Genomic DNA, 20,309 nt, shown 5'->3' on the forward strand with positions numbered 1-20,309 from the left:
ATTGAAATGTGTAATTCAGCACTTCTGGAAGGAAGGAAGACCACTGCACAGAATGGCATAGCAGCACTACGCAATGGAGCTATCCCAACAGCACGCACAGAAAATCTCTTCCTTGTATTCTCAACACCTCTTCCTTTTGTATTCTCAACACTTTTGCAAATTCCAGGAGAAATTGCTCCAACTGCAATATGGAAAGCCACCACAGATGCCAGCCAGGCACTGCTTTGCTGCAACTTTGTCCATACAAACTTTGAATCTCATATTCTAGAAATTGTACTGTATCATGCATGTACCTGAAATCTTATTGTAGCAGAGGTTGCTTCTTATACCTCAACAGTCAACTATTGGTTCAATCAGAGGAAGAAGTTTATTATCTAATTTGTCAAGGACAATGACTGATGTTTTCAGGTACTCCTTAGAGCTCCTCCACTCGTGCACTCACTCAGAAACACCTGATAAGGACCGAATCTAACACTGGGTGACCACACACCTAAGACTCTTGGCTGTCTCGTTTTCTTTTTTCTTGCCCATATATAACTAAGTAAACATGTCTTTCTCTTGTCTACATAATTATGTAAATTCTCTCCAATCTGACATCTGCTTATCTAACTCCTTCTCCAGGTAATGAGTTTTATTCCTCAATGATTTGCAGTTTTAATGTTGTCTTTAGCGTCATAATGGGAGAGGAGAATAAATACATCTGTCTGTTGCTACTTCCATGGCTATATTTTTCTCCTAGTCTGATGAGCTTTAAGGTTCTATCAATGATGGCCACTCCAGGTTAAGTCACCATTTATTGCTATTCTTCGAACTTAGGCAAAATTTGCAACACACACTGATAGATTAGACTCAAATTAGCATGGTCAGAAGAAGCATGGAATTGAAATGTCTTTCCTTTTTTGTTAAGGCATCACAGGGTTCAATTGTCGTTCAGTAACAAAATTAATCAACACCAAACAAATGCATACCTCAGTTTCCAAAATAAACAGATACAGAGCTAGCAGCAGGATGCTAAAAGCTATCAATCATCTTGGTGCCTGGCAAGAGATCAGGAGTTATAGAGAACATGCTTTCTCAAGAAACAGGAATTTATCCAAATAGCTATAATTTAAGCTTCGCACATCACCTTTGGAAATTCATAACCAATGAATCGACATGTTCTTTCCATGATGTAAATACACTCAATTTTAAGCATGTTACATATTGTTATCCAAAGGGTGGGAGGTTTACTAGGTAGCCTATAATAATAACTTGCTCCAACCAAATAGCAGATGCTGCTTTTATGGAAAGTGCTTTAAAAAAACCCTCAGATAAGCAGCTACCCAGTCCTGCAAGATGCTGATTTACTGCCTCAATGCAGAAGGAACAGAAGGTACTCAGCAGCTTGAAGGGTCAGGACTTAAATATCTTGTGTTTGTAAAGGGTTTTCATTCAGAAAACAAAATCTTTTACAAGCAATTAATTAAGCTTGTGATGTTTCTGTGTGCGAAAGGAATAAAGATTTCTGGATTTTACAGAAATTTGATTGCAACATTCAATTATTTTGTAAAGCCCTAAATCTTGGAACAGTGTGATTACATGAAAAGGTCCACTGTAGCTCTTAAAAAATAATTAATTGCTTATTTGAGTTAAAAAGAAAGAAAGGTGATCCAGCTACAGCTTTATGTTCAGAAATGAAAGGAAAAGAAGGGAAAAATCAATTAAAAGAAGGAGGGTTTTAGACAAATCTCATTGTTTTGACTGCCCTGGCTTATCCCTGAGTAAAAGGACATGGTAAGAACAGCACAAAGAAGTTGAGCAACTTTCCCCTCTCTACTTTCTGAGTTACTGAGACAGAACCATCACAACACTCTATAATTCTATACACTGCTCAATGCAGCACCCTGTTAGTAAGATTCTCCCACCAGGCCTACTGGCAATAGAGTTCAGGGTTTTTTTGTTTTGTTCTGTTTTTAATGGAACATAGAATGTGAATATCCCATATTTCATTACCCCATTTTTTCAGCTTTTAGGATTTCTTGACACTAGGAAGCAGGACCTAGAAGTCCTCAGCAGTAACTCTACCAGCTATGTATGCATGTATGAAAAGTAACAGTAGATAAGTAGACTATTACAGTGACTATCAGTGGATACATTAGGAAAAAGAAAACCATATGGCAGTGTATGTATTTCTTGAGTAAAGTTTCCCAGCCTAAATATAGCTCAGGGTTTTTTTTAGAGGTGATATCACTGCATTTAACAGCCCTGGATGGATCTTCCTCTCCTGGAATTACCTAAATATGTTTATAGTCCTCAGATATTGGCATCCCCAAGATTCTGTGTTCCCCAGTTATACACACCTCTGTGCAAGGAAGTACCCTGTTTTGTGCCTACTGTTGACAATGTCATTTAACATCCCCTAATTCCTAACTTGAGAGCGAATATTGTTTACTATTAAACAGGGAACATGTTCATGCACATTATAAATGCTTCAAACTGGAAGATGTAAGGCTGGCATCACCTGCAAGGCCACGGCATGATGTAACACACACAAGCAAACACTGCAGCTGCTATCTGCAGCTTCACTGAAATGGGAGAGAGATGGGAGAGAGAATATGAGAAAATACAACACTACGTAAATGCCAAATGGAAAGGCTCTGCTGTACCTGTAGGCTTTTAAATACCAGTAGATTAAAAAAAAAAAAGAGAGAGAGAGACTATAGAAAGTGCCTATGCCATTTTTCCCCTAAGTGATATTCAGCATTCCTCAACACCCACTGAGTACTGCCTTTAGCAAGACCATGGAGACACTTGGTCACCTCCCAAACAAGTAGGGTTGATCACACCACAGCCTGGGGGAGGCAGTACTTGAACTACACAAAAGAACACAAGTCCCTTTAACAACCACTGAACTACCTTGGAAATGATGAAAATCCAGGGTTTGTTTGGGCCTCCGGGGATTTTGCCCTTTCCTCTTCCCTCTGTGGCATTTCTGCGCTGGATTAATGGAGCATTCAGGTGGATTCAGCCCAGAATTGGGTATTAGAAGAACGCTTGAATTCTGCAACAGGGACACCATGTCTTTTGATGGGAAATGTAATCTTTAAAGAGCCGTCAGACACCTTTTTGGTGGAACATAGCATAGGTGCAACATGGCGCATGAGAAACATATGATGTTGCTTTTCATTTTCTTTCCTTGTCATGAAACAAAGCCAAACATGTAACCAATTGATCCACCAAGGCACGACAATTTTTTAGTAGTTAAGCATCCACTCTGCAGGCTTCTAAATTCTCCACCTTTTCTATCATTCTTTTATTCTTTATTTTTTCATTTTGAGGAAGCAAAAACCATAACACCAGCAATGCACTTCATAGCAATTTTGAAAAGCTAAGAGCAAGGTTTAAACAGGCAATAAGAAGGTGAGAAGAAAGGAGAGGAACAGCTACATGACAATGACAAGCCTATAAGAAAATTCAGAAATGTACCTTGGCATGTAGGTCACAGAAGGTGACGTGTGATTTACTGATGATAAGAGGGGGTCCACCTAGTACTTCCTATGCTGTCAGTAATAATACTGCAACTGAGACACCTTGACTCAGGGGAATCAGACTGCCTAATAAAGTCATCCTCAGAGCAGATGTCTTATTTACTGAACTAATTCCTTTGTGACGACCTTGATCAATAATAGCAGAACAAAGCAAGTGACACTTGCACATTCTTCTGAATTTTAAAAACCTTTTAATCTCTTCTTACCAAATGCATGAGTCCACGCTGTCAAGTTTCAACCTATTTCTCAGCGAACTTTAAAGCACCCTAATGTTACAACCGCTGCTATTGCAACACCAACTTCCTTTTGCAAAGAATACACTCCCTTTCCAGCCTCAGGATTTGGATTATTGCTTAGTAAAACAGGGCGGTGAAACTATTATTGCTGAATTGTGCATGATTCATGGTTTGTAATAACCAGCGCCAAACGTAAAATTCAAATTTTCATTCTCATAATCAAAGGTCAGAAAAAGACAGCAATGGGTTATTATTCATAGCAGTTAAAACTATACATTTACGCTAGCTACTGTATATAATCCCTGTGACTACACCTGTAAAGAATGTGATATATATAGAATTATAGATTTATAGCTGCTTGTACAAATCCCGCTACATTCCCCTGCAACAAAAGCTTTTTTTTCATGCAATATTTATGTGCCATTCCTCAGTACACAGTTCTCCAAATCTTTAAGCTCTTCCTTTTGCAGAAGAGAAGAGTGAGCAACAACAGACTGGCCCCCCAGCATGGGAACAGCTTCTGCAAAGTAGGCGAGCAAGCAAACTGTGCCATCCTTGCCCTTTAGCCAAAGGTAGCTTCTGCTGTATGTAAACAAAGCAGCTTTTAAAAAACATTTCTTCGTCTGAAACACTCTGTTTAAGACTAACTGAATTATTGCAATTTGAGGAGTGCCCAGTAAAATGCTATGGGCACAGATATACATGGGCATTGTGTGTAAAGCTCACCTCAAATACTCCTCCTGCCAATCCCTTAGTGTTTGGCAGATCTAAGACTTCTTAGAACCAGTCAAACAGAAGGCAGGAACTAGTCAGTTGAACAGGGATCCAAAAAGGTCATCATAATGACAGCATGAAAACCTTTAAAGCTGATCCTACACATATGTCTTTGAGACAAGCAGACCTAGAGGAAAGATAAGACTTGTAAACTAATGCTTGCCATAAACTAAAAGGTGCAAAACCCACTTTCTTATAAATGAGTACACCTACGTAAGCTAAATTGTGAAGCACACAGGTAAGGTACCAGTTTCCAGTGTATTTTATTCTCACTAATCTTGTTGCATTAGTCATTACATCAGAATAGGGCACTTTTACATTTGTACCTTTTGAGTTTTTATTATTTTTAATAAGAATGGCATGTTCTTTATAATCACAGAATACAAAAGACTTAAGCTTTTTAATTAAGAGCAAAATGACCTTGGATAGCAGAAGCGTGGCATAAGGAACAAGTTAAAAAAAAAAGAATTTATATTGCACTGTGTGAAAGCAAAAGTAACACCTTATCAGCATAATGACAGCATTATTTATATAACTTTCATGTACCACTTTCACAACACTATTTCTATTAAATCATTGAGAATAAACATCTATGTTCATTTACTAATCTTTTTCCCAATTAGAATCTCTCAGAATCTGTGTACAATAGTAATTTCATTTCTTCTCACTTGCTAGCATCTTAATTAAAATCAGCTTATGTTGACTCTCATTTTTACAGTATAGCTGCTTATTTCACATCTTAGCACCTTCATGACTCCCAGAGAGTCATGAGCCTTTAATATTTTATTTTGACCTTGTTAAGTTACTGGAACCATCAAAGATTTCTCTTCTTTCCTTGGTAAGCGCTTTTTATCCTTCTCACAACACACTGTATGTGCAAAAACACCTAGTTGAGAATGATGCTGTCTTTATACAACATTGATCTGATCATTTATTTTAAAAAGCAGGCTTTGCACCTTTTAGTTCATCACAAGAATTGGTTTACAAATCATAAACTGCATTATTAATTGAATGAAGATCACCGGTTCAATGGTACTTAGCGGTCTTTTTTCCTCTGAGCTTCAGGACAGAAAAATGTATTTTTCTATTAAAAAAAAAAATCAATAATTGGTATTTTTTCAAAGAGGGTTTTATAGCAGTATTTTTCTATATAGAATTCTAAGTCTATAAACACGTAGGCGGTTTGTATGGAGAACCAGGGTTTTTCATTAGAGCAGGTGGCACAGATGAAAAATAAAAATATCCAGACACACAAACCCTTACTCAGGTCTGTAAGAGAAAGCGTTTCAGTGGCATCATTCAGTCTAATAACTGGTACTGTTCTGGATGCACAGACCACATGAAGCAGCAGTTCAGAGGGAAAACAAAAAGATGCACATCTATCTCCTTAGTCCTCACTTCTCTATCATCTGCAAATTTATCTTTTTAATTCACAGAAAAGACAAAATATTGAGAATACTGGCACTTATTTTTATGTATTTGGCTTGGGTCGGCATTCAAATTCTTCTAGTGTTAGTATTCTCAGAACACAGGCTCAGGGAAAAGTCTCCTCACTTGGGCTTCACTCACTATTGAATTTATGTTCCAGAAAGCAGAAGCCTTAAGTTTGCCAGTCATGAACAACTACCATTTGGCTACTGGGTGGAGGAAACTGGAGGCAGAGTGTGATGAAGTGAAATGTTTACTAGGAAAGGATGAATTTTTTTTTTTAAAAAAAAGGAATATCATAAGGAGTAAGAATAAGGGTCAATAATAAAATAGGTTGGAGAGGAGAAGGGCTTGTTTTAAGAAGAAAGAAGCATGAAGGTAAGGGACTAACATCATACAAACATGTTCAGTCCTCATTAGGGGATAGGGGAGGACACCCAAGAGAAGATGCTGCTTGTGGTTGAATCAGCATTTCAGCTAGAGAGAGGAACAAAATTTAGGAGCTTGCAAGGAATAAAGCTAATAGATCACTTGGGCATTTGCTATGGAAGAGATTATGGGATGGTAAAGTGGAACTCCCAATGGAAGTAATTATAATTTCAGCACTTCATATTCTGTGCAGATTTACCCAAGGACCCAAGGAGAATACTTAATTTAACTGCTGAACATGCTCACCTTCTTCCCTCGCCACACACTATATCCCCTTTTCCCCTAGCCACACTCAAACATGAGCACTACTAGTCAAAGAGCATCTGAAGTTGTCACCAATAGCAGAGCTATGTATGAAGAAATGCAATGCAAATATCCACTGTTCTCTTGCAAGAAAGATTTATTTTGCTGTCAGTGAGTGCTGAGGGAAAAAAAAAAAAAAAACACAACCCTTTACAAGCTCCTATCAGGTCAGGCCCACGGCAAGCACCGAACATTATTGAACCTACAATTAGCAGCATGAGAGTAGGCGTGGGGACCAGTATCAAGGCATGCTAACTCGGAAGGAGAGAGAGATTCTCTAGCTTAAAGGTAAAGCAGCAACAGATTCCTACATACTAACACCTGTTTTAGTGCTAATTATTGCTGAAGTCGTAGCTTTGCATGTGTGTTGGCTTCCCAGTTGTTAAACAGTTAACTAACCCCCTTGCCATGCCACCACACAGGCACTGCTTGGAAAGGACTGCTCCAGGACAGAGCCAGATCCTCTTCTTAAACAGAAACGAGTTCAAGTGAAGGTCATAAATCCCACTTGCACATTTGCAAAAAGTATTAAGGGGAAGGCAAAATACTTACACCATAAAATGCTCATGCATTCCCATTAAATGTATTTGAATTGGTATTTTACATCTCTTCTAATTTACAAGAACCAGTAGCACACAAAAAGAGAAATGTTACCTCACAAGTGGCCAAATGCAGTAACATATTCTTAGGCTTCAGCAAGTCAACACTATGAATGGACTTTTTTTCCCCTCAGAGCTTAATCTATCTATTCTGCTCCTGCAACAGAACTGTGCTCACCTGTGCCTTGAATATGTGCTGCTATGAAGGAAGAGAGTGGTGAGAAACACCGGACAAGGAAAGAAAGGTATTTTAAGAAAGGCAGGCAATCACTCCTTAAAAAAAAAAAAAAAAAAAAAAAAAAAAAAAAAAAAGAATGGAAATTCCCATCTGCTATTCAAACACTGATTTCCACCACTATCGCTCAGGAAATAAACTTTTGCCTATGCCACGTAAGACCAATCCTAGCTAACCCTTGCATTTCCACACAGAAGGCTAATCAAATTCTGGATCTGTGCAGACGGAAGCTCAGCGGCAGCCTCTCTTCAAGCAGCTTGACCAAAACCAAGCTCTCAAGACACCTCAACATATGTGCACACAGGGCAGCCATCATCCCCAAAAGTTCCTAAAAGAAACATGACTGCTAAAGTATCGTTTCCCTGTGCTCAAGCCTGGCCGCATATCTGGACATCTTAAATACTCATTTAAGGACAAGAGCAGGGCAGACCTTTTGCTGTTACCTCAAAACAACGGTTTTGTTACCTCAAGCCACACTGACAGTGGTCAAATTTGAAATCGTATTTATATGCTCCTAAAATGAGCGGGTCTATTTCTTCTCACAGTGCTGGTACACCAGCTCTATCTTTAAAGCTACAATCATTAAAATATGTGTTTTGCTGAAGCTCAAAATGCACTTGCGAATCCGGAAATTGCTCCTAAATTATTTCAGGATCTGAAAGCACCCTGTGAACAACGCCTTAATTTGACTCCAGAAGTTCCCTATGAGGCAGACAAACGTAAAACTTCTAAAGCTGAGCAAACGATCCAGCAGCGCATGACACGACTTGATCAAGGCAAAGCATCAAGTCAGCAGTAGAGCTGAGTCCTGCAGCTTGGTATCAACCACCAACATTGCTTCCTTCTGCATTAGTAAAAAGTTCTGTGATACTGCAACATTCCCTTTTCTGCTGAATAGAAATAAGTATATCATCGGTAGTCTTCATTTTGGTTAGTTGAATACGCATATGAATTCTACCAAAGTCAATTTAAAAGCAAGTCTGTGTGGTTAGATTAAGCAAAAAACTATGCACCAAAGACTTGCTGAGTTCTGAGAACTGAAACCACAGACAGCTAAAATATGGCTGCTCACACTCAGATACGGCGCGCCTGCTAATATTGGAAACTTTATCGTGGTGTAGCAAATTCAGCCTCTGATTAGTATGCGTGCAGAAAAACCACAGGCCGACTGCACTGTAACAAAACTAGACCACATTCTACTAAGTGTTGTAGAGACAGAGAGTGAAGGGCCATCAGTTACCTTGTGAAACCCAACACTTAGGTGGATGTGGAGGCCAGAGCTGGGTGCAGATGCTAGATGTTAAGTCTCACTATGGGAAGCGTCTGTGCTAGGTGCCAAGTGCCAGATTCAGTTGCTGAATCATCAGAGTGAGCTGGTGTCAAGTGCTTCCACCAAGGAAGCCTCTGAACTCCCACCCTAACTCTTAGTTCGGGTGCCCAAAACCCATCTGTCAACCTGGGAGGCAGATCCGGCAGTCAGGATGCAACATAGCCCACGGGATTCAGAAGCACGCACTGAGCAGCACTTCTGAAAACCCCTCCATGAAAGCTGGAACACGATGCAAGGAAGCATCTGAGGTTCAAGGAAGAATTTGAGGTTTGTGGGGCAGGGAGAGTGAGCAGGCAGCAAACGCACTTCCGCAGCTGGACAGAACACAGAGGAAGACGTGATCCTGTCCAGGATGCCAGGGTTATTTCTGGTTTTATCACGTAACTTTGATGTAAAAAATGTAAAAAAAAAAAAACATAAGTGATCCATAAAATGAACACCACATTGCTTGAATGAGTGCCTTATCCAGCAGGCTACTAAGCCAGGTTGACTTGTGCATGTTTTCATCTTGGTCCAACCACTCTTGCATCCTGAGCATGAACACAAGGCAGAAGAGCAGGTGCCTCCTTTTAGCTACTTTCTAAGGTTTGCTTTTTTTTTTTTTTAATTATAAGGGCTCACAATAAATACTTGTTTTCCAGCAGCCGGTTCTTCCCGTGGATCTTCCTGCAAGTGTTCCAGATGCAGATACCCCAACACACACAGCAAGGTGCACAAGTCACATACACCATCTTTAAAAGAAAACACAGTCACTCGCTGCCTTTTAATTTTTCTTGTATTTTATACAGTTGCACCGGCAGTGGAAGGAGCCTGTCCGCTTTGCGCAGCATCTATTGCTACATTTAGAAAACGAGCATTCCTGCAAATTCTCAGTCCGGCACCTCAAATAAAGCAGGAGCACCTCGCATCCCGAAGTTGCTCCTGTTTATTCCTGCAGCCCGTCAAAACGCCAGCGCGCCACTTTTCCGCCAGTTCCTTCTCCCGCGGTTAAAGCCCGCGGCCAAGCAGCGCACGGCGGCACCGCCGCGCCCGCCGCTTTCATCTCCCAGCCGCTTGGCTCGGCACCGCGGCGGGACTTTCCCGGGATCCGGCGGCTCCAAGACACGGAGCCTCCGCTCTGCTCGGCCGGCCGGGAAGCGGCAACGCGGCCCCGCTGCCCCCGGCTCGGCCCGTCGGGGCTCCCGGTCGCCAAGCTCGCGGCGATTCCCCCTGGCACCGGGGAGGAGTGTCTCCGAAGTACTCATGCCTTTGAGGCGCCACGAAAAGCATAAAATAGTAACAATAAAAAAAACACAGGGGCACATTTCGCTAAAATGGAGGGGGGGGCCGGGCTTGCCAGAGAAAAACTTACCGGAGGAGACGGACGAGCCGGACAGGCTGGAGTTGCTGGACGCTGCCATGCTCCCTCCTGCCGCTGCCGCTGCCGCTCCCGGCCGGCGCTCAGCTGCGGGCCCGGCGGCGCTGCCCGCTGCTGCCCGGCCGCCCGCCCATCGCCCGGCGCCGCGGCCGCAGCCCGCGCTCCGCTTCCTGCGAGCGGCGGCGGCCCCCCCGCCGGCGCGGTGCCCCCCCGGCCAGCCGGGCTCACCTAGCGGCCAGAGCCGCCCCGCGAGCGCCTCCCTCCTTCCCCGCTTCCCTCCGCGCCTGCCTCCTTCCCCGCCTCCCGCGGGCAGCGCCGGCTGCTCCCGGGACCCGCCGCCCGCACAAAGGAGGCGGCGGCGGCGCCGGCCCGGGCCGGCCCCGGGGGGCGGCGGTCGAGACCCCCGCCCGGCCCCGCCGCCCTGCCCGGGCAGCCGGTCCCAGCCTCGCGCCCTCCCTTTGTCTCCCGCGGCGGCTCCCGGGCTCCCTTCCCGCCTGGCAGCTCCCGCCCTCACTTTTTATTTTTTTCCCCCTGTCTCTTGCCTCCTGCTTCCTTAAAATCCAGGCCAGCTCCTTCCCGCACGGGCCAGCGGGACGAGTCTGCGGGCACCGGCCAGGACCATCCTCACCCACTGCCCAGCGTCCTGATGGAGAACGCGAAAGGAAAAGAGCCCCGAAGCTCCCCTCGCTTGACTGCTGTTTATTGGTATTTTTTAACTATTTTTTTCCCCACCGTAAAAGGAGAGCGAGAAGGCTGGGGAAAAGCGGTGGGCCGTCATACGGATGTCAAAAGCAAGTGGCACGGCGAGTCCTGCCGGCAGGAGCTCCGCACGGCGCCTGCAATCCTTCTGGGTTTGCCGTGGTGCCTGTTTCGTAACAGGCTATAAAAGTTGTTTCCAGCAGAGCGAGGAATGGACTTAAAGTTTCTTGTACGAACCGAGCCTCATGCACCCAACTGCAGCGCTCTGCTGAACGAAGCCGCGAACCACGTGCGGTGTCTACAGCCCGCACCCGTGTCCCCATCCTCCACCCCCCAAAAATACGGATTACTTAACGCTCAGCTCCTCGTTTTTTTTTTGCCCTTTTCCCTGGAAAACAGGTATCGAGACCCCCTCTAGTGGCCGAGCCCTAAACCAGTGACAGCATTCCTGCAGCAAGGGGCTGGGGGGCTCACCCCCGCCTGGGATGCACGCGGAGAGCTGTAGGGTTGCATCGGGTGCAGCTGGCTTGTCAAGGTTTTATTTGGTAATCTAGCTTGCTCCATGTGAGAGGCAACAGCCTTTAAAACAAGCTTTAACTCTTATTAATCTGTAAATTGCCGTGTGACATATATGTGTATACAATATAGGTGTGCCACGGCTTCCTGGTCTTTAACCAAATGTTTCATGTCCTACATTTTAAACATTAAATGCTGAGAAAAAAAATGGCAAAGACAGATAGTTCTTTCATCTTCTGGATTAGGTCACAGAACCAGGCTAATACCTAGAATGTAGAAAAATAGATGTTTGTCATGTAATGTGTCAAAATTGTAATAGTAAATGGCCCACTCACATAGAGGTCCTGGTTTTTGTGTATCCCATGGACTTTTAAACTGATATTCACTAGTCTCTTGTGCTTGTTGTTCCTGCTTCTACTGCTCTGTTTTTTATTCTAGAATTTGCCTCCTTGTAGCACGCCCCAAGTCTTTGCTTTTTCCTCCATAATCTTGCTCCCGCGTTTCCAAATCCTGTGCCATATGATTGGTGAAATACAGAGTCATTAGCAAACCTGGCAGGGCCTGCCGTGAAAGAGAGAAAGAGAGAGCGCGTTCTCCCTAGCTCCCTAAGTAAAGTAGGTTATGAAGAACCTCAAAACAATAAAAATATTGTTGAAATTGGTGAGCATTATAAAAAGAAATCTGAGTACTTGTTCAAAGCACTAATCCATTTGTACCATCTGAATTTATAGTCCCTAAGTGCTTCCTTTCTGTGAATATTCTGGTGATAAATTTTAGTGGACTATTCATAGCAATAATAAATAGCAGACGATGAAGAATATTAGTGGAATATTCATATTCCTGTTTGTGATCATTTACACTAGAGACCTGACTCTAAATAATGCCTTTGTGCTTGCAGGGAACTAAAGCCTGTCATTTTACCTGTGTGTTCACTCAAGATAAAATAGATTTCAATCCCCCAAATTAATCAGATACTGATGTTTGATGAAAAATATTTGGAAAATCATCTAAAAAAAGAAACCCTCTTTCTGCAAAGATTTTGCAGAAAGAAAATATTTTTCACTGTTAATTTTAACTTCTCTTTCCAGCCATACATCTGAATGAAGCAAGAGAGGAGTTTCTTTAGAGAATGACTACTGCAGGTATTCCAGTAATTGCAAATGAAGCGTTTCCTGTCCAAAGGCAGTGAGTCTTGACATGCCCGGTTATGAATTTGTGTACCTTTGAAGGATAGGCAAACGTTGATCTTTGTGATAACAGTAGGTGTGGGGTTATGTAATAACAATTTCCACAACATTTAAAGGTGTATTAATACAGTTGATTGAAATGTCCCATAGATTGAAAGAAACTTTCACATTTCAAGGCTTCTTTCTGGTTAGCAAAAAAAAAAAAAAAAAAAAAAAAAAAAAAAAAAAAGATAAGCTACGAAATTAGAGGGAAATTACTATATCAAAGGGGAGGCAAATTCAAAAGAAACAAAGGTAGCCTTGCCAAGCATAAAAGTGCAAAGTGATGTCTATATTGTGCAAAATTTAAATCCCAGTCCTACTTTGGAGAAACTGTGAACAGGCTTGTCCTAGTCTGATTTGTGCAGAGCCCAGATTTATTCATTACTAATATCGGATATACTTAGATAACCAGAATAAACTACAAATTTTAAACTAGGTACTGCCTTTGATGTAGACAACATCATTCATGACCGGACATTCAACCTATGTGTGCTTCATATAGTCTGCTAAAAATCTCTAACTTAGTTTATATTCCCGATGGAGCTAAATGATTCTGCCTCTTCTCATGATACCTGCACATTTATGAGAAGTTCAAGCTTCTCAGTGTTTTCAATAACTTAGAGAAACCACATTTCTCTATATATGATCTCAGAAACCTTCCTATGTATGGACACAGTAATTGATATTAACCAAGAGAAAGCAAAAGGAAAATGCCAGTCTATATGCTTTGTACTATGCACAAGAAAGATCTGAAAGGATTTTTGTTTTTCATTGCTGGGAAATTTTAAGATTTCCAGGCTTCTAGAATGGTTCAATGCAATTTCTACTAACAGAGTTTCAATATGTTGTTTTGTTTTGTTTTTCTTAATGGAGAGAATAAAGAGTTTGCCAGAAAACATAGATTTAACAAACCTGTCCTCAGACCACACATAAACTCCAGAGTGGCTTTAAATTAGGGGCATGTGCAAGCTGAAGACCTACCTTTGGAGAACTGTCCGTGCAAACCATTCTGACCAGCGCTTGAGTCTATACTGGCTTGTGCTCCATACCGTGGAGTGGCCTTGGTTCCCCAAACAAGCAGTACAGACTGGTTGGTGTCTTTGCTTTCAGAACAAGGGCCCTCTGGAGCAGAGGGGTCCCCTGACTACCAAATAGAGTCATTATCGTAGCTAACTAGTTATAACTTCATGAGTCTCAGAGGAAAAATTCTAGCTGGTAAATACTTGTATTTATTTATTTATTTATGTTTCCAAAAGCTAGAAGAGAATAGTAAGTCACCTTTCTCCCAAGCAGTGGGTTGAGAACCTAGATAAAACAAATAAAGTGCACAGGACTCTGCAGCTTTACTTCAACGCTCCAGATAACTTTTCCTTTCGAGCAAATAGCTTGTTGCATATCTAATTATTCACATGTATTCAACATCCTGAATCCTGATTTCCTCTCATTCAAAGTGAGACAAAGTAGACACTTTCACTTTGGAGGCAGTGACTTGCTTTGTTTTACCCACTTGGCAGAATGCTTCTGATTTTATAGCCACAGAAAGAGACCCACGGTACAAGTATAGATGGGAAAAATTTATTAGGTGGGTCACTAGATAGATCCTGTAAAGATGTGGGTCTGCATCAGTCAGAATTACAGAATCTGAAAGAAATTATGAGACATCTAAGACAGAATTTGTATCACTGTCTTGCATCTCTCTGTTATACAGGAGCCATTACATAGGAGTCCTGTTGGCCATATGACCAGAAATCAGTGCCCTTGGGGTCTCAGCCCCCATCATTCAGTGCTAACAGCCAAGTTTCGCATTGACTCTTTGCAGCCAAACCTCTCTAGAACATCTAACTCTTAAGGCCTTTCCAGATTTAGAGTCTCATCTTGTTCTTAGGGAATCTGGCATAATCCACCACTGGGTTATTCCAACAAAACAGCAATGGCTCAGTGTGTGTGAGGAAAATCTTTTGCTTTTCAGGGAGGATAGGAGTTTGAAACCTAGTTAACAAATTTATTTCAGGATGAAACCTAGCATTTATTATTTCAGTGTGAGTGTGAATAGCTTGGCAAAAATGTTTGGTTTTAATTAATTATGCAAATTAAAGGAAAGCAAAAACTGCTTTGCCCTCTGCTTTGATTATGTAAAAGGAATAAAAATATACATGTTCTGCACAAGATAGCAAGACATTTGACACGAAGATTTAGTATTGTCAAGACCTGAAATGCTAATCCTTCTTTTGATGTTTATATTGCTTAGCTGGAAAGCGAGGCAATGCATTATTCATTCTTTGATGTTATGAACGAGGAAGACCTTTATAAGCAATATATAATCCATATTTATACACTCTCTACAGTACTTGGCAATTTTACTCGATATGAGCATGAGGCATAATAAGAAAAATGTAAGAAACATAAAGCAAAATATCAGTAAATAGCAGATGTACACTGTATTCTGGTATGAATAAATTATGTGAGCCATAATGGTTGCAACAGCAGGTGGTGGTGTAGTTCAAGACTCTTTGTCATTCCCCGCGTCTTTCCTCAGACTCCAAAGAGTCTGAGGGGTTTGACGCCCCTCAGACCTGGTGCAAATTTAACTCTGCACCTTTAATTGGTGAAAGGCAGGAGACATCACTTGAATATTATTTGCTGCAAACCTGCTGCTATGACTAATTTATGCATATCCATCCTGTTTGTTCTTCCATTTTTCTTCTGTGTCATACATCCTATTTTAATGAAATTACAAATCGAGAGCTCACTGGGGTCGAGATTTTCCTTGCCATATTGCTTTTAAAGATTTGTACAGTGGGGCTCTCATCAGTGCTTGGAAGGTGATAAAGATTTTAAAATTCCTAGAGTCAAACTTAGATCTAATCACTAAAAAAAATATGTACAGTAAAATTTCCAGTGCAATTCAGTCTTTTTTTCCCTTTCTTAATAATGAGCATCATCTTTCAAGTTCTTTAATTTACAAAACAGAATTATAAATTACAAACTAGTTGCAGTTGCATCTTTTACATAAAGATCAAACTCTTTGGAACATGAAAGCATTTGGTTTAAGTTCTTCCAGGGATGGAATCTGCAGGAACATACTTAAGCAGGTATCTAATCTTTTATATATTTCATGAAGTTTAAAAATGTGAAATATTTCAGTTATATAAATAAAATTAAAAAATAGTTGTTTCAAGTTGATCATGCTAATGTGACTGTTTGTGGCATGGACAGTGCATAGCTTGTGTTGAGCTTGTGTCTTTTATCTAGACTGACATTTAGGTGAAGACTTTTCACCATAGCTTTACATTTTTTCTTTCTTACTTCTACAGTAAAGTCATCGTGTTGAATTTGTAACTTCACAATCACCATGACAATGCAGTGATACCAAAGCCTCATCTTTATTCTTTCATTAGAATACAAGAAAGAGCTGGGCTAAGAGCAGAGCTGCTTTAACTCTTCTGTCATTATTCTCTGTATATGATTTGTGTGCAAACCTGGGAAGATTTAATTAATTATTTCCATTTCTATCCCAACATCCTTACTGCATTTCTTCACACTGACGAATTTTGACTAATGGATTTGTTTGACAACTGTTCCCTGCAAAATGCATTATAATACTAAAAATTCATGAGTAAGTGGTGAAGCTCTGTGATTTGTTAACTAAATCATGTGTTGTGATTCTTCGGAAACTAAATCGGCAGTTGTCCAAAATGAATTTTATTCAGCTACAGAACTGAAAATTGTGTTCATCAGACTATTGAAAAAACAAAGCTTCGCTCGTTCATTTGTCAAAAGTAAATTAGTCAAAATATCTATTTAGAAGTTATTTACTTCAGATGTTCATGAATTATTTATCTCACCATTTTCTGTGTCTAACTATGATACCAAATCCTCTTAATTAGATACAAATATTTTTAATGATAGAGAGGGCAACTACCAGAGAAGAAATCCCATCGTATCGTGTTTTGGATTGAACAAATGTTTACTGCCCTTTTATTGAAATTCTGTCTAAATATAATTTTGTGTACTTACTTATGTAATTTACTGATTTAAACTCAGATTGGCTGTTTTGTCCTCAAGTAGGATGTCCAGATATGGATGTTCTGTATTATGCATGTAAATAGAAATCTTGTGGACTATAATGTTTTTGCAGTTGTTGGATTTTCTTTTCTTCGTTTATAGAACCAGAGGTCAAATTGAGAGATTTTTGGTTATTCACTGGGACAGTGTATCATTAAACTACATGTCCCTAAAAGTCTGCTATGATATTAAGCATCCTAAATTCCAGATGAAAACACTTCACTTCTCTATAGTTTTACCTAAGATATCAAATAAATATATGGCTCCACATTTGTCCCTTAATGCTTGTAATGAAACCTCTGCCTCTGCTAAAGGCAGAAATAGTTTTTCTTCCTGACTTGAAAGAGGCCAGTGTTTCACCTTTCATTCCCTGCTGGATACTGACTTTTCCTTTAAGCTACCAGGTATCATAAGAAGTGATGTGCTTTGGAAACCGTAATGTGACACAGTAAAAATTGTAATGTCACAAGGCAAAGTCAATATATATTTTTATGTACTAGTGAGAGAAGAAGATAAATGAAAAGAAATTTTCCTTTCTCACAAAACTTGGTTTGCTATATTTTTAAGTGAAAATGCATCCTTGTGAGTAATAAAAAACCCTTACACCTGCTTAGTGCCATTTTGCCAAGGGCAGCTGTCAGATAAGTGTATGTTTACCTACAAATCTACTCTATCATTTCTCGATCACAAAAAAAAGATGTTTTCTTGTGGGATTTTGAGCTCTCATGGGCTTGTGAGAAAGAGGCCAGTATCAAAGAAGTTCTGCATATCTCAGGTGCTGAAGCCTGACTCTGGGGAATTCTAGATTGCAAGAAGTTAAACTTTATTCTGAAATTCAAGCATAAGAAAGGAGAAGGTGTTAGGGATGCCCTTACTTATGTGGTTCAATTTCTCCAAACATCTCTCCTTGAGATCCTTTGCTGTAATTGAAGCCTCCAAAATATAGAACCATCATCTAAGTGGAGTTGCACCATAAAGTTGATGATAAAACTGCCTGTATCCTGCAACCAACTGCTCTCCAAATTCCTATGAAAAGAAGGAAGCTTTGCCTCACATTCAGAACTGGATACAGTTACCTAGTATGCTGGCTGCAAGTTTTCAGTATTTGATGTGCTTTTTGTCCAGAAGAGGGAATTCATTGATTTCCAAGGCCAAGGTCTTGATCCCAGTTAAGTTAAAACCAAATCTTCATCAAAATTGCTGGCTTCTAAATTTCCTCCATTAAGCTACAAATATATTTATATGAAATCTGTATTCATAAATCTGCTATTTGTGATTTAGGAGGGTCTATGGACCTGCAAAGTGAGCCCCACTGAGGTAAGTATTTTAATAAGCATATAAGAAAGAACATGCCTATACCATAGAGTTTGCCGTAAATGTATATATGGTCTATACAACAAATAGAGGTTTGCTAAGTAACTATCTACGAATAACAGTAGAAAAGACTGACAAAGTATACAGAGAAGTGACGTCTTCATCTTAAAATCTGCATCAGAGGTAAATGACCATGCCAAGAAGAGAACAAATGTCTCCTGATAGCCAAGCCAGGCCAGGCCAGGAACCTGCCTACAATGCCTTTCAGCCTTCCTGCTGCTTTTTCTGCCTTTTTCTTTTTTTTCCTCCTTTTTTTTTTTTCAATAAGGAAAGAGAGATTTGATTGAGCTAGTTATTTAGCTTACTCCATTTTGTGCATAATAGACTGAATATTGAATACTCGTTTTGTATGTTGTATAAAATTAGCTTAAATGGACACGAAAATGTTCAGGGTACAAATGAGCTTTCAGCAATAAATGAAAGTCCTATTGTATGTGACTCAAAAGGAAAGTAAACAAAGGTGCCCAGGCCCAACTTGCCTTTCATTCCACTGATATAAGAATAAAACAAAAGCTCAGGAGTCTTGTTCTCATTATTATGCTGACATTTTGAAAAATGTAAAAGCATTAAGTGAAATGCAAATTCTAGCAATTTTTTTTCAGAGGTGAGTGTCTGAAATGATACGATTCTGGAATTTCACATTAAATTAAGTATAAAATTGTGTGAAAGGTACATAAAAGAGCTGTAAATAAGCATCTGTATGTAAATAATTTTAACACGTTTTAGGCTTAGTTGGACAGAATGGGGCTATAAATATTTTTAGGATGGTGTTGTTCAGCAGTACAGGTTCTTGGCTACAATGAACATATAATGCAGTGTTTCAAAGCGTGGGCACTGCTCCAGAGATTGCAATGCAAAGAAAGTTGTATAACGTTCAGTTAAAGCCTTAGTGTGAGCACCAGTAAAGACATGACATTCTCAGAGGTCCTGTTTACCACCGGACATGGACACGAGGAACATGCACAAGGACCTGAGGAATGTTGCCCTCTCAAAAAGTTCAGTAAGTGAAGGGAAAGAGCTCTACCACAGGTATGGTAAAATATCTATATGTCTTCAGGAGGGAGTGCCTCAGAAGAATGAAACATTAGGTAGCATAATAAACATTAGGTAGCATAATCTGATAACGACCATCTTCTTACCATCCAAAGTTCATCAGAAAACGAGGAGATGTCTGGTACAAATGTTAAGGATGAAGTCAGAGCACCTCTCCATGCATAAGCGCTACTAGGCAGCTGAGGAGACTTGCTGATGACTGACCAAGATTAACCCTCCAAACTAATGAAATGTAATATAATTAAGTAGTATGTGGCACAGGACAAATGAGGTTGGTCACCTGCCTTTTTTTATTGTGTCAGATTGAAAAAACACATGAATGAAGCAAAATTTATCTTCTTTCCACCCTAATCAGACATAGCAGCAATTAGATAGGGCAGCAGAATTTTAGCTAGTCCGTTTCCCAGATCAGCCTGGAATGAGGGAATGATTGAGATTGATGTGTTGGTGTGTGTGGGAAACCACCCATAAATACGTGTGAGTGCATCCACGTGTGTATCTATGTGTGTGTGTGCATGCATCGTGCTTACATACATACAGCCCTGGGAAAGCAAGAGATTTTTCATGACTGGCTGGGTATGAAATCCTTTGTCTCTCTCCACTGGTACAGAAGAAAATATTTCTGTGGTCATTAGAAAGCTGCAGATAATTTTCTTAAAATATTTTGCCACAACTGGGAGCCTCTTTTCCTCTCCATAGGCTGCTTAACTCTTATTAACATCAATGGGGGTTTTGCACACATGTGGAGAATAAATTAGATTCTTCATTGTTTCCTTCTGATAAAATTAAATGTTCTTTCCACATGTTAAAAATAGCTCTCTTACTGTTGTTCTCATAGTATTGGAAATGCAGAAGATTACTAGCAAAATGAATTTTAGATTATTTAGCCCCTTAATAAAAGACCTGATCTTATTTTGTCTCAAATCAGAAACTGCTAGTTGAAGACTTCAGTCAGAACTGGAGCAGAAGGTTGAGCATCGGTTTTGGTATGGCTTTGTGACTACTGATTTCATCCGTAGGTTTCATCCTTTTTTACCCAGTGTAGTGCCTTTTATAGGCTAGATCTGTGAGCAACAGTTGTTTCATAAGTATATGATTATGGATGGTTAAAATCTTATCCTGTCAAATCCTTATCAATAAATTCTTTCTTTTTTT

At 40.4% G+C, this 20,309-nt stretch overlaps 1 protein-coding gene across 1 annotated transcript in view; it reads right to left on the reverse strand.

Annotated features, from left to right (window-relative positions):
* The window catches only part of CHN2 (chimerin 2), a 148,799-nt gene extending 138,512 nt beyond the window's left edge, over positions 1–10,287 (reverse strand). Inside the window, exon 1 of the mRNA XM_088521196.1 lies at positions 10,213–10,287. Within this exon, the coding sequence (XP_088377322.1) occupies positions 10,213–10,261 (49 nt within the window). The 5' untranslated portion in view covers positions 10,262–10,287. The remainder of the gene's footprint in view (positions 1–10,212) is intronic.
* Between the last annotated feature and the right edge of the window lie 10,022 nt (positions 10,288–20,309).

The sequence above is a fragment of the Tinamus guttatus genome, unplaced genomic scaffold (genome assembly GCF_059628265.1).
Source record: "Tinamus guttatus ecotype Peru unplaced genomic scaffold, ASM5962826v1 Tinamus_guttatus_pri_ptg000115l, whole genome shotgun sequence".
Classification (NCBI taxonomy): domain Eukaryota; kingdom Metazoa; phylum Chordata; class Aves; order Tinamiformes; family Tinamidae; genus Tinamus; species Tinamus guttatus.